The following is a 14,742-nucleotide window of genomic DNA, read 5'->3' on the forward strand; positions in this document are numbered from 1 at the left end:
ATATAAGACATGTCATCTGCAAACAGAGATAATTCTACTTTTTCCTTTCCAATTTGGATGCCTTTTAAACGATTTTTAATGACACAATGCTTACTATATATTGAGTGAAAATAGGTTGTGAAACTGTAGAGTATTAGTCCAGTTTGTGTATATGGTGGGAGAAACTGTATAATTATTTTTGATAGGACTGAAGGAAAATATCAAAATGCCAATAGTGGGTGTCTTGGGATAGTGGATTTATGGGTGATAATTACTTTATTCTTTATATTTTTCTATATTGGCTGACTTTTCTAAGATAGGAACATTTACGTGATACAATAATAAGGAATGAAATATAGAAGTTTTATTTAGCTTAAAAAAGTTAATTTCCATTATTGATTACCCATGTAGAACTAGACATATTTCAGATGATTTTCTGTCAATATTTATTAATAATTAGAGGATTAAACTAGGAAATACAATTCAGAAGCATCATGATTAATACTTTGAATATATAAACAAGCAGAAATACTTAGAGCAGATATAAAACACGTAAACTAGTTGATAGTTGATGAAGTAACAATTGGAAAATCTTGCTCGGTAATATGCTTTTCGTGGAAATAATAAAATACGCTGACTTCTTGAAAGCTCAATATATAATATTAAAAAATATTTTGCTGGTGTTAATCAACCTCATGGCCTTTCCCAATATATGGTGACATGAATGGGACAGAATTTTAGGAATTTAAAAGACACACACAATAGGTTTAGGGCTCTGGAATTGTAAACAGGGATCTACCACTTAATGACTGCATAACTTCAGGCAGGTTGCTAGGAGTCATACTAGAGTGGTTCTACTGGGGGAAGGAGGATGTATGAAAATCACCTGTGGAAGTTTTCCTTGATATCCTCAGGTTCTTCATCCTCAGATTCAGCCAACTGCAGATGAGAAATATTTGGGGGGAAAAATTTCGAAAAGTTCCAAAAAGCAAAATCTCTGGGTACTTGCAAAGGCTTTAGTTACAGGTACTGTTCTTTTGTGTTTGTTGGTCCAGTTTAACTTCAGGACTTTGACTTTCCTTTCCTTGAGTAGATGTAGCCATACTAGTTCGTAACTTTACTAGCCATGTTTAGGGTTACATTTTTGCTTCATGCATAAAACAAGGAGTATAGAATGGGGTTTTCCTGGAGTAAATTACCAGGAATTAGATGACAGAGAGAAATGAGGAAGAAGATTAAGGAAAATAGATGTATTTGTGAGAAAGAAAGATTGCCTGATACGGAATTAACTGTCAGGGTGTGAGACAGAAATTATATATAACGTGTGTCCACCTCCCTCTTTTCCCCACCTACCCAAGGGTGTGAAGGGAAGTAGTGCAAAAGAAATAATTTTTTAATCAAATAATTATGTATACTAGTAGCCAAATGTTAAAGTTGTCTGACAGGTGGTGGTTCTCCAAAACAGAATGAAGATGCATTACCTTGGAATGGAAAGGTTGTGTCAAAATAAATAACTGATGTTACAAACTGTTTATCATTTAGATACTTATAACTCAGGAAGTACTTATCCAAACAAAATTACTTAAAACAGAAATTTGCCTGATTGTAAGAATTCCTTGAAGATTGTGATTCAGAGAGTAAAGCGTGAGCCTGGGAATCTCTATTATTAATGGTTGATTTTATGATTGGTTAAGAATGGAAAACAGTGCTTTATAGCATTCAATTTAAAATTTTAATAGAATTAAACTAGCAAGTCTAATGCATAGCCCTTAATTTTATGTAATAGTTGATAATACTAATAAAAAAGTACATTTTAGTTGTCCTAAGGGGTTTATTTTCATATTCCTTGTAAAATGAGCAACAACATATAGCTTTACTCAGTTCTCCATTTTCAGAATTGACATTAAAAGCTATGAATAAAATAATTGATTAGATTTCTTTTTTTAATTGCTCAGTAGCCAGTTACTTTACCCTAAATTTATTATGGAAAAAAAACACACACACAAAATGATGGATTCAAATTTTTCTAATCTTTTAAAATACACCAGTGCAGTAGAAACAATAATAATAATAACAGTTAAGTGATACTTTCTATGTATCTTAGAAATATTAACTTAATTCTCAAGATCATCTTCTGCGATTTAATTATATCCTCATTCGTAGATGAGAAAATTAAGACACAAAGGCACACAAAATAAGGAATAATGAATGCTAAAACCTAGAGAAATAGGCAGGATATTGAAGCAGGCTTAAATCTTGAAGAAACGTGTTTTGAACCAAATAAAATTGTGATTTGAGTTTTAGGTCCTTCACGTAGGGCATAAAGGATAGGAGACAAAGCCCAAGACCCATCCTAGGTGAAAAGCTACCCTGCAAAAAGCTGGAACCCCAGAAGGCTTTTTGTGTGGGTAAACAAGAAATTGCCCATCTCCCAACCAGGAATTACAAAAAATATTACTTGTCTTGAATTGGAGTCACACTATATGTTTGGCTTTAAAAATCTTAGTTTTTTTTTTAGTTGCAGATATCTCCTGGGCACATCCAGCCCACCTAGCAGAAGCTAATGTAATCTTTCCCCTTTAATGCAAGCTGCAAAGAATTTCCACACTTGAAGTTCTAAAAAATAGAGCTCAGAGTGAGAAATTACAGAAGACACAAGGTGCCTAGAGCAAGAGCCAGCAGAAACAACTGTAGGATAGACTTATGAAGATACCAGATTTTGGAATTATATACTCTGTATATGATATGATTAGATAAATAAAAGACTGGTTTGAAATGAATAAAAGGTAAACTGTTGAAAAACAAGCAGATTTGAAAAATCAATGCAAATTTTCCTAGAAATGAAAAATAATGATAGATTTAAAATTCAGTAAGTGTAACAGGTTAGGCATAGCTGAAGAGAGAATGGAGAAACTATGTAAAATATAGCACAGAGAAATAAAGAAATGAAAAATAGGAAAAAGTATAAAATACATGGAAAATAGAGTGAAAAGATCTAAATTACATCTTCAGGGTAGGGATACAATTGGACAAAGGTAGTATTTTAAAGCATTTATGTTGAAATTTTTTCTAAAATTGACAGAAAACACCAAATATTTAAGAATTCCAGCCAGAATTAGTAAAAAGAAATGTGTATTTGCATATGTCGTAGTGAAACTGTAGAATACTAAAGACAAAAGGATCTTTAAGTCAAATAGAGAAGGACAATGTTAAGTGCAGAGGAAGGACTGTTAAGACTAACAGTGACTTACCAAAGCGATGAAGGAAGAAGACAGTGTATATCTTCAAGGAGCTGAAAGAGAAGGACTGTTGATGAAAATATTTTTCAATAATGAGGGCAAAGTAAAGGCATTTTCAGGTAAAAACTAATGTGTCTGGCACAAGTAGACCCTCGCTAAAGGAAATTCTAAAAGATAAACATTAAGCAGAAGGAATGTGATCCCAGTTCGTAAGTCTGAGATGAAAAAAGAAAGGAAGAGCAAAGAAAGTGATAAATATGGGTAAATCTTGAAAAAGGAAAATATACCTATATAAAATAGTAATGTAAATGAAGGTGAAGTTTTGTGAGGTTCTAGAAAAGGACCAAAATTCTGGCCAACAATAGCACGTGAGTTGGAAGAGATAATTGAGTTACCGCATTCTAAGGTTATTGTTTGTTTGAGAGGAGAATAAAGATATGAATTATGTGTAGTCTTTGCCATAGGAAAGTGTACGCATTAAAATTGCTAGGGTAACTTCTAAAGAACATACATAGAGGGTGTCATTTCCAAACTGGTAATGGAGGGAAAGAAAGAAAAAGACAAAACAAACAGCAACAACAACTCAATCTAAAGATAAGAAAGGATAAAATAGAACCATAGAAAAGAAACAGAAATCACAAAATAAGAGGTAGGTAGATATCCAAATATTTCAGTAATTACTGGAAAAATAAAAAACGGTTAAATGACCTAAGTGAAAGAAAAAGATTATCAGACTAGAGTGCTGTTTTTTGTTAAAGTACTGTTCATGGTGTTTCTGTTTTTTTAAATTAAAACAACACAGAGTGGTTTGAAATGGAAAATAAGGTAAGGAAAGTAAGTTCTCCTGGCTGCATGTCCTGATTCCCACTCATAGAGGTAGCTACAATTTTTTTTTTTTGTTTTCTTCCAGACATTTCCCATATACTGTTCTGCAGACTTCTTTTTTTGTTCTCTCACTTCACAAATATTGGAATATCTTTCCATGTCAGCATATATTGCTGTAATTTGTTCTTATTAATAGCTGCAGAGTGTTTCATTGTACAGATATACCATAATTTAATCCCTTATTGATGTACATTTTGGTTATTTCCACGTTTATTGCCGTTAGAATCAGTGTTGCAGTGAACATCTTTGTATGTATTGTTGGGTATATGTGTTCTAAAGTTTGATTGATAGTGCCAGATGGCTTCCAGAAAGGGTGATCAGTTTTTCATTTTCACAAGCAGTTTCTCAGTACTGTCTCCAAGCTCTGGGTATTTTCAAACTTTGAAGTTTTTGCCAATCTGATGGGACAAAAAAATGTCTTTAATTTGCATTTCTTTAATTTGAGGACAAGCATCCTTTGTAAGTTTATTGGCCTTTATATTTCCTTTACTATAAAGTACCTATCCATCCTTTTTTCTTAGCGTGCTTTTGAAGATATGAGAGTGGGATTATTTATGAAATACTTTTTGGAAGTTGATTTTGAAATTCCAAGATTCCTCTTCTCAGGATAATTTTTTAGTATTTTTGTGGAGTGCTTAGAAATGTCAGATGGAGCATACTAGTAGTAGAAATTAGTTGGTGCGGTCCAGAGGATTTCTTTCAAAGAATTATAGCAAAGTTCAGAGGTGAGGAATATGACATTGGTATTAGCTGTTATGTTTGGTTCTTCTTAGTCTAACATCCATGAAATGAATGTCCAGAAATCAGCAGTTTGACTACATTCCCTAGAAATCAGCAGTTCTTTCTCGGTTTAATCTCTTCCTTGCTCTGAGTTTATTTTTTAGCCCATGCTATGTTGGCATTCTAATCATAGGCCACACATCAATAAGGTAATTGTTCCTCTTTTGCTGGAAAGGGGGCAGAGTAGTAAGTACTTTGCCAGGGGCCTGGCAGTTATTCAACCTCCTCTCAGATATTCCCTTTCCAGTTGTCAGGATTCTTTTTTTTTTTTTTTAACCAGTTGCAGTTGGAAAGTCAGCTGGGGCTATGATGCAGCAACTCCAGAGATCACTTTCTGATTTTGGATTAGGGCTTCATAGCGATGCTGTTTTTCTTTATGTCTTGGGCCAGGCATTCTAGACATTAGGATTATCCTTTTCTTGCTGTAAACTGCCCTGTTGTTTGAAGCAATTATGTGACTCTTCTATGGCTCATTCTGTAAGCCTTTAAATTGCTGTAGGTCAGTAGAACAATTATATAATTATAAATATTGGTTTAATTTTAGCTCAGTATTAAATTAATGATCTACCATATTATTTCAGGGAGGGATATGATGAATCTTACTGTTGTCTTTCATTTTGCCACAATCAGATTTTTAATACCTTTCTCGTTGTTGTTGAAATTTGAGGTGCCTACTGCTTTTAATCATTGCCTAAGTACTATTTTTTGGGACCCATGTGATTGCAAAAACCCTTACGAGGATATTGAATCCAATTGTAATCCAGAGGACCTTTATTACACGTGAGGGGTGCAGCCAACTTACTCCAGTCTATTCCCAGAGTGTGAACACTTAAGACAACTTGCCGATAGCATCAAGAGGCCCTACGGTTCTAGTCTTTTGCCTTCCAAGACTTCTACTCTTTCCTTATTATGTCTTTACAAATTTCTTAAGTGTGGTGTTGTTAGAGTCTGTCTGAATCCTGTTTCGATGGACTGACTGTAGCAGAAGCAGCTGGTAGCTGAGTAAACACTGGCATTGGCTAATTGTATCTGGAGCTAAGAAACTGAGAACAAAGAGCAGCCCTGAGAGTGACCCCAGACACTAAGGCTGTACCTTATAGAGGAGTATGTTGTAGGGGATTGGCTGCCCACTTCAGTTAAAAATTGTGGTTTAGGGTTGCAGTGTGCTGCTAGACAGGAGGTGGCTTAGGAACTAGGGACAATGGTAGAGTTTGTCCACTTTTAAAATTTGCCCTTCAGGATCTTGCAGTGCTCATTACCCTTATTAACAAATCTGTCTCTGAATGTTAGCCTTGAAACGCTGTGGTGGAGGCTGAGATCACTGCTGTAGTGACCTTAGCCACAGTCATTCATGGACTCTTGTTCTAATATTCTACTTTTAACGTGGTTCTCCTGTAGCTAACAACTGACTCAGTCTCCATGCTTCAGATTTTCGAGAGACCAGATATGATTAACTCATCCCATTTTTTTTTTTCAAGTCAGTTGTCCCAGCTCAGTACCTTCAGCAAGTAGAAGATCCCATGGCACACACAGTAGCTTCTGCTACATGGAGCCTTACGAGGGCTGTGGACAGGCTGCCAGTGGTTAGTCCTTTAGGGAAAAAAGTCCTGCTTTAACACAAGTAGGAAATTCAAAAGAGAAAATTGGTTTTTAAGAGAAGATATTGGTACCCCGGGGCATATTAAATTCAAGGTGCTAGCAAGGCATTCAGGTGAAAAATAGCAGGTACATAGTCAAAACTGCAGATATGGGGCTCTGTTTCTCAACTAGTCTAGACTACTAGTGTGGTCATCCTTTCACTGCCAGGGTATGAAGAATGAAGCTTCTCTTCTTTGAGAAAATAACTTCTCAAAACCCATTTATGCATCAACAACAGAGGTGGAGCCTACAGGCCAGAGGCCTCTGAACCTAGTGGATTTAATGCTGTATCTCAGTGAAAGGTAACAGTAGTCTGGCATCACCCAAACAGAAGAATTATATAAACCCAAATTTCAGGTCATTTGGATAAGACTGATGTAAGCCCTCAAAGAGTAGCTACATCTGTGATAAATAACTGTATTTAGTTTATCTGACTTTCAGGGTGGACTATAAAACTATTATCTTAATGTAAATGTGCTTCATGGTACAATTTCAGTTCACAGAAGATTCTACCCCTTTTGCATTAAAGTTTAAGGCAGAAGCATGAAACTGGGGTTTATTCACTGAGTTATGTATATTAAAGAAAGCACAATCCTCAAACACCTGAGTTATTAAGGACCTATTCTTGTGAATTCTAGCTTCTAACTACAGTCATTAATATCTGTTGCTTAGTCTCCCCAAGACCCCATCTTTCCTGGCAGAAACCTCACATAGCTGCTACTGGGAGCACAGTTGTGATGTAGAATTCAGCTAATATTCCTGAAAAAGTAGTGGTTTGTTACTTACAGTTTTAATTCAGCAATATTATTGACTTTTACAGGTTAGTTTAAGAATTTAGACGTCATTAAGAAGTTAGGCACCATTTGTGAAATTACTCCTGTGAGAAAATATGTTCTCAATCCCCAGACTTAACTGAAGAATTGTTCAGCACAGCTCAGGTATAAAACTTCTGTGCGCATTTAAGTGAGTAGGTAGAAATCCAAAGTATATATTAACAAAGTTAGGTGATTCTTTATTCTTCTTTCCTTTGTAATTCAGGGCTTCTTGATTAAATGAAGGATGGGCTAGAATCTAGCCAGCTTGTTGAAATTAGCATGTATAAAGAATAATATTTAACAGTGTAGGGGAAAAGGCTTAGGTGGAGGAGTGAGAAATACTGTAATGGAAGACGCTCAGGAGAATAAGGAAGAAGGAACAGTTCTTTGTGCCCATGAGTGGACAAAGGAACTCCCCGCATCTAGGTGGACAGGCTTTTTACTGTAATCTTCAGGAGTTACTCCCCACTTCTGCCTCAGTTGATAATGGGGAACTTGAGATTATCATCTATTTTGGATCATCATTGATCTCCCGTTGGCAGACTATTAAGAAATAATTTTTTTCTTTTTCTTTCACTTTTTAGAAACTCTAGTGCTTGCTGAAATAAATTTCTTACTGTAAAATATTGCCATGGTTGCACATATGTTTGTTATATGTAACCATTCACGGGATACTTGTTTTCCCATTTTACAAACAAAAGCTAAATTTTCTTTAAAGATTTTCACTCAGATTTTTATTGTTAGAAGATTGTTACCTTATTTATCTAGTTCTTTAAAATTAACACTAAATTACTTAACTGAATTATCAGTTAACGTTTACATGAAGGGATTGTTGAAAAGAGTACCTTAATGATTATAAATAAATTTGGTGTATCATACCTAAATTAAATATATGTATAAACCACATCAGTAATGATTGATTCTTTAAAAGGCATTTTATGACATGGCAAAAATATTTAAAGCTTTGTTTTGATTCTGAATCAAAAGCTGTAATATAAAGGGGAAAATATCTGATTTGTGTGAGGATTTTATTTATTTATCTAAGTCCTAACTTCTGAGTTTTTCCTTCTTGGCCTTGTATGCTATTCTAAGATGACTTAAAGTTAGAGCTGGAGCTTATCTAGACATCACTGGTTTTAAACTTGATGTTGTTTTACCAAAGACCATTACAAAACACTATCTAATGAAAAAATCTTATGGTGATGTCCTAACAAGGAACATTTTTGTTTGTATCTTTCTTGTCTCCAGCATGTAGTTGTGTTGCTATTGCATTTATTCTGTGTCAAATATCGTACTCAGTGCACTGCATACTCTTTCTCACAGCATTTCCAACTGAGGGACTTGCATAGTCAGAAATTTAGGGGCATAAGAATCTGTTACAAAAATGGCCAGCAGCTGGTATTACCAAACTGTAGGGAATGTTTAGGGAATGATAGATAAGGAAGCTAAACAGGTGGAATGAATCCAGATGGTACTTAATGGATTCAGCCATGATTCAGAGGGTTAAACTGTCCAAGGTTACATTGCTAGGGAATAGCTGAGTTGGGAATTGAGTCTGGGAGTGTCTAATCCAGACCTCGAGCTTTTCTACATTATATTGCATTCACATAATGCAAATGCAATCATTTTATCAATTCCTAAACTCCTTTTACTGGAGTAAACACCATTGCTATTGAAAAATGAAGTTTGATAGTGACAATATCATTCTAGGCTGTATTCCTGTAATAACCACCAAATTCCCATAAATAACCAATATTTTATTTTTGTATAACTTTTTCTGATTAAAAACTCAAACAGGTTTTTGATAGATAAATTGGAAAATGCAAGTCAAAAAAGAAAGCAAAATTACTTTAAATTTTACTGCCCAGATACAAACATCATATGTATTTTTGAGACTTTTTTCTATATACATACGTACTTACATAATATATATAAAATATCCCTTTTTCATTTAACATATCATGAACATATTTTAATATTTTCATATCAAAACATGTTTTAACTGTACTGTAATATCTATGACTGTACCATAAGTTATTTAAGCATTTCATTTTTTTTACTGAATTATAGTCATTTTACAATGTGTCAATTTCTGGTGTACAGCACACATTTCATTATTAAGTAACATTATAGAGAATATCATCTCTGCATATCTCAAGAAAATAAATTTTGAAGTGAAATTATGAGTTCTAAGATTTTATACATGTTTAAGGCTTATGGCTTTATAGAAAGAATGTAGTGGTTTACATTCCCATTAAAGTATTTGAGAATGCCTAATTCCTCATCTTTATCTAATACTTACTGTAAAGTTTTCCTTCCTTCTTCCCACTTAGACTCAAAATGTAACATGGTGATCAAGTTATTATCATTTTGTTTTATAGGAGATGATTTTTCTTTGATTCAGCAAGAGATATTTATGGTTAAAGAATGTAAGCATTGCAACATAGTTGCCTATTTTGGGAGCTATCTCAGGTAAAAAAATAAAAAGCTTCTATTTTTTTTGTATTTTATATTTCTTTACTACCACTCTCCCTCCCTTTCATGTAAGTGCTGTTTTGTATGTAAATTTTTAAAATTACTTGCCTAAAGTTCTAAAATTTATTAGGTTTTCTTTTTGTCTCCCCTGTTGTATTAATAATGACAGCTTCATTTATGCATGTATACCTTATCTGTCAACCTTAATGAAAGAGTATGAATGATTACAAGTTAAGTGTTCTAGCTTATAAAACCAATCATATTCTAAACAATTTAAGGTGGGAACAAAACTGAAATTAATATGCTTTTCTGTATCTTGAAGAAAGACTGCCAGGGCCATTTCCTTTTGCATTGTGCCGTCTGTCCTAAACGTGTGCTGAAGAGTGAATGCCTTCAAAGTTTGTCAGTGGTTGAAAAGTACTAACTAATTTTCTTTCTTTTTCATATTAGTCGGGAAAAACTGTGGATTTGTATGGAATACTGTGGTGGTGGATCACTTCAAGATATTTACCATGGTACTGTTAATTTGACTCTACATTTTAAAACTGACTTTGACGTTAATGATTGTTGTTTGACATTTCTAGTTAAGGGCTATAAACAGCTAGATTTATTGTTTTATGTTCTTCTGTTCTGCTTCTAGACTATTCCATAAAAGAAACCTTAATTTTGTATTTTGTTGGTTATTCAGTTAAATTGCAAGAGCCTGAACTGAGAAGTCCAAGAGTACATGAACAATCCAGATTTTACTTTTCAGATGTAGTCTCTAGGAAAGTATTTAATCTACAAATGAAAGTGCCTAAAGTTCCTTGTAAATTAGAATCGAAATGCAAAGGGTGACTCTCACATAAAGCAAATTATATATATATATATATCTTAATAATAATGAAACTTGCTAACTAAGGAAACAATTTAGTTGTTGCTATAGTATTTTTGTGTTAAAATATATAATTTTAAGAATTTGGAGTATTTTATGTAGCATTATGTTAATTTAGCAGTTTTCTGAATTGAATTTGATTTTCCCTTATAATACTATTTAGGAATAGTTTTCATTTCGCCTCTGCAGTTTAGCTTCCAGTTTGTTTTGTTGTTGACAATTTCATGAGACTACGGATAGATCCTTATAAAATAATTTTTCTTTGTTTAAGTGGTAAATGCAACTGTACATTATATAATTTGTTAAGAATTACGTGAAATATTTTTAAACATTCCTAAACTGAAATCTTTATATTAAATGCCTTATCAGATTTCAGTCATGCAGTTTACAAATGCAACCATGGTAGATGTGAAAACAAATGCTATTCCAGTTTAAATAATATTTGTAGCTTGTAGGGGTGAAATTTTTAAACTGTCAGTCAATAGAACAGTGGTTAAATAAACTACACTGCACTTATAATATGAAATACTATGCATATTCAAAAAGATGAAGTAGCTCCATTTATACTGACCTGGATGTGTATCTCCCCAAAGCCTCTTTTTAAGTGGAAAAAGTGAATCATGAAAAAATATGTATAAACTAATTGATCACACTTAGACTTTTTAAAATTATACTTTTGAAAGCACACATATGAATGTAAATGTGTAACAAAATGAAAGAACACATAACAGACTGGTAAGTCATTACGTCTAGGGGAAAAGAAGTGAGACTCAGGTAAAAGTTTGAATTATAATGAAGATATATTGATGTATTCTTTAATTATAAATTCACAAATACAATAATTATTTAATTTTGTCATAACAAATAACCCATGACAAAAAAACAGTCATGACAGATGTCTAAACTTTGGTCGCTGCCTCTTTTTATGTAAAATAATATTTAATACCACATAAATGTTACAAATATACAAAATATTATGAAGAGTTTTTAAAACAAAAACTAATCCCATTTTTTAAAAGAGAAAAATATTTTATTCCCTTATTTAATAATCTTTCATTTTCTTATATATTATACCGTACTAGAGTGAAATGGCTGTTCTGTTTTATTTTACCCCTGCTATTGACTTTTAAGAATTATTGGTAGAAAACGGCTCTATGCCACTTTATTTAAAATTCTTTTCTATGATTTTATGAAGAATTGTGATCTTTTATATGAAGAGTTTTTATCCAGTATTTATAATTTTTATCCACAACACAGTTTTACAGAATGAGAACTAAAGAATATGGATTAATAAAACTATACAGCTGGCATTTTTTACTGCTTACTCTTTTAAACTGAAAGAATTGTTTTGAGGCATTTGTTTTATTCCTTTATGAAATGTCTGCTTTGCATTATTAAGCCTGCTATTAATTGAATTAAATTGAATCTAAGAAGTATTCATCCCTATAAATAATATACTAAATAGCATAGTAATCAAGAACAACTGCACCTGTAATGAACTGTTAATTAAGTGGTTTCCCTTCTTTTACTGCTATTTCATCAAGTTACTAAGAATCAGTTTTATGCTCCTGAGTAGTTGTGGAGAACCAGTGATTAAAATATTCAGTAAAATACTGTCTTAAGTAAAGCTTACATGTAAGTATCTGATTTTGATTTCACTGTCAGCAAATACCACCCCAGATTTCAAATATTCTCTCATGATATTGGAAGGCATTGTTCCAAAGCCCCTACTCAAGTATTTGCAGAAGGATTTTATATTTTATAGCCTGGAGAGATCTGATTGGATGTCACAAGTGACCTGATTACTTTTTAGATTCTTAGATAAGGTACTGAATCAAACTTGCTCTTTTGATATAGTAAAGAATTATGCTAAAGAAATAGTATCTTGATCTTTAAAAAAATATGTGATGCCTTACAGTATATTTCAGCAGTCGATTTCTTTATGGTCCTCTAACTTGTGTATTTAACTGTGATTAATTATATGTTTTTCTCATGTAGGGGCTTTATTTTTAAAAAATTGTTCAGAATTGAGATCATGTCCATTGCTTTGTATAGAACATCCTGTGAAGTCCAGTACTGTGCTTCACACGTAATAATAGGTGTTTATTTTGACTGACAAAAGTTGTTATGGAGCCTTCCATTGTTAAAGTACATTTAAAATTTTTCAACTTTACTATTTTGGTTTCCTGATGATAAGAATAATATATGTTCATGATGAGAAGTCACCCAATGATATGTACAGAAGAGGTTTTATAACAGTTTGTCATTTTTAAAGTAGACTGTTTTTAATCTGTTATATTCAAATGTGTAACAATGTGGTCTCTTTTTTTCTTTTTAGTTACTGGACCATTATCAGAATTGCAAATAGCCTATGTATGCAGAGAAACTTTACAGGTACTACATCTGCTTATACAAACAGAAATGCAGTTCTAGTTTCACAATTGAAAACTATAAAATAGTGATCTGCCCAAACGAAAAATAATAGACAAAATTTTTCTGTTAACCTCTCATTGTAATTCTGTAAGAATAACTATTCTTTTGTGACTGAGTCTCAGGAATTCATGTAAGCTGATGCTGACGTACACAATGATGATATTTGGTGTTCTACTTTGTGGTGCTTGGTGCTCAGTTGCTTGTGTACAAAGCTGAGGAAAGCCATAGGTATGAATTGGTTTTCAAGAATGGATTACCAGACTTCTCAATTATAACAAGTTGCCTAAGCTTTTCCTTCAAGTTTTATGTCAGTAAAAGGAATCTTTTTGCACAAGACATGAGGTCTTTTACCATTTCTCCCAAAATGAAATTAAAGTGGCATAACAATAACCCAAATGTAATCTGGAAATCCTTGTTCTGTGTGATATTAGTAAGTGTTACTGATATCAGAATCCCCTTTTATAAGCTTGGTAAACATTGGTTAAATTAAACAGAGATTTCCTTACTTCTTCATTTCAGATTCTGTGAGAACTCTTAGGATGCTAAAGTAGGTTGTGAATCTTCAGTGGGTATATAGAGTATGCAAAATTTCTTCCCATTTTTTTTTTCAGTTCCTTGAAAGACTATTCAATGAGAAAATTAGCAGTTAGTAATTTTATTAATATACTTTAAGGCATTTAATTTAGGAAGTGGAATAAGTAGTGGTGACTGTATTTTTTATTTTGGCAATTCACAACTGATAATTGTTCATTGCTGCTTCTGTCTCTACATTTCCTAGATTGTGTAGTTTGTTTAGAAGTGAAATTGGTATTCTATATGTTATTTGATATTTTAGAAATTAGGAGTTTGACCTGACTTAAGAGGAAGCTCTAGTCATTTCAAAAAGAGTTGGTTTCCACATGTTTTAAAAGACATGCCATGCTAAATTTTATTGTTAGATATATGAAAGTAAATTTCTTCAACATATACATATATTTCTGTAATATTCACATAACATAAAAATCTACTTTTTGGTATCCTAGAAAGCTAATCATGTGCTCATAGCAAAGAATTCGTAGCAGATTTTTTTTAATATATTTTAATTTCCAAAGCTCATTGCTTCTTTATGTAGTGGACAGAGTACAAAATGGAAGTGAAAAACCAAAACTTGCATTTGCATTCTGGCCTTGGTATGTAACTATAATCTCTTCTATGGTTGTAGTTCCCCAAGTATAAAATGAGGCTTTGGAAGGGAGGGACCTCCAAGATATTAGTTCCAATTTAAAAATTCTATTATCCTGACAAGGTTCCACATCTGGTGTCTGTCAACAGATGAATGGATAAAAAGGCATGCCTTGTATATACAATGGAATATTATTCAGCCATAACAAAGAAGAAGATCCTGTCATTTGTGAGAGTACAGATGTACATGGAGGACATTATGCTAAGTGAAATAATAAGCCAGGCACAGGAGCTAAGTCCTCACTTGTATATAGAATCTCACTTATATGTAGAATCTAAAAAAGTTGAACTCACAGAACAAAATTCTCAACTACCACTTAAAGAAACTAGAAAAAGATGAGCAAATTAAAGCCAAAATAAGCAGAGAAAGGAAGTAATAAAGATCATAGTGGAAATCAATGAA

General features: G+C 32.9%; 1 protein-coding gene across 1 annotated transcript in view; it reads left to right on the forward strand.

The window, feature by feature from the left end:
• MAP4K5 (mitogen-activated protein kinase kinase kinase kinase 5) overlaps positions 1-14,742 on the forward strand; it is a 112,756-nt gene that overhangs the window by 37,766 nt on the left and 60,248 nt on the right. The window contains exons 4-6 of the mRNA XM_074365552.1: positions 9,718-9,808; positions 10,262-10,326; positions 13,024-13,079. Of these exons, the coding sequence (XP_074221653.1) occupies positions 9,718-9,808; positions 10,262-10,326; positions 13,024-13,079 (212 nt within the window). The remainder of the gene's footprint in view (positions 1-9,717; positions 9,809-10,261; positions 10,327-13,023; positions 13,080-14,742) is intronic.

This window comes from Camelus bactrianus, chromosome 6, assembly GCF_048773025.1.
Source record: "Camelus bactrianus isolate YW-2024 breed Bactrian camel chromosome 6, ASM4877302v1, whole genome shotgun sequence".
NCBI classification, from domain to species: Eukaryota; Metazoa; Chordata; class Mammalia; order Artiodactyla; family Camelidae; genus Camelus; species Camelus bactrianus.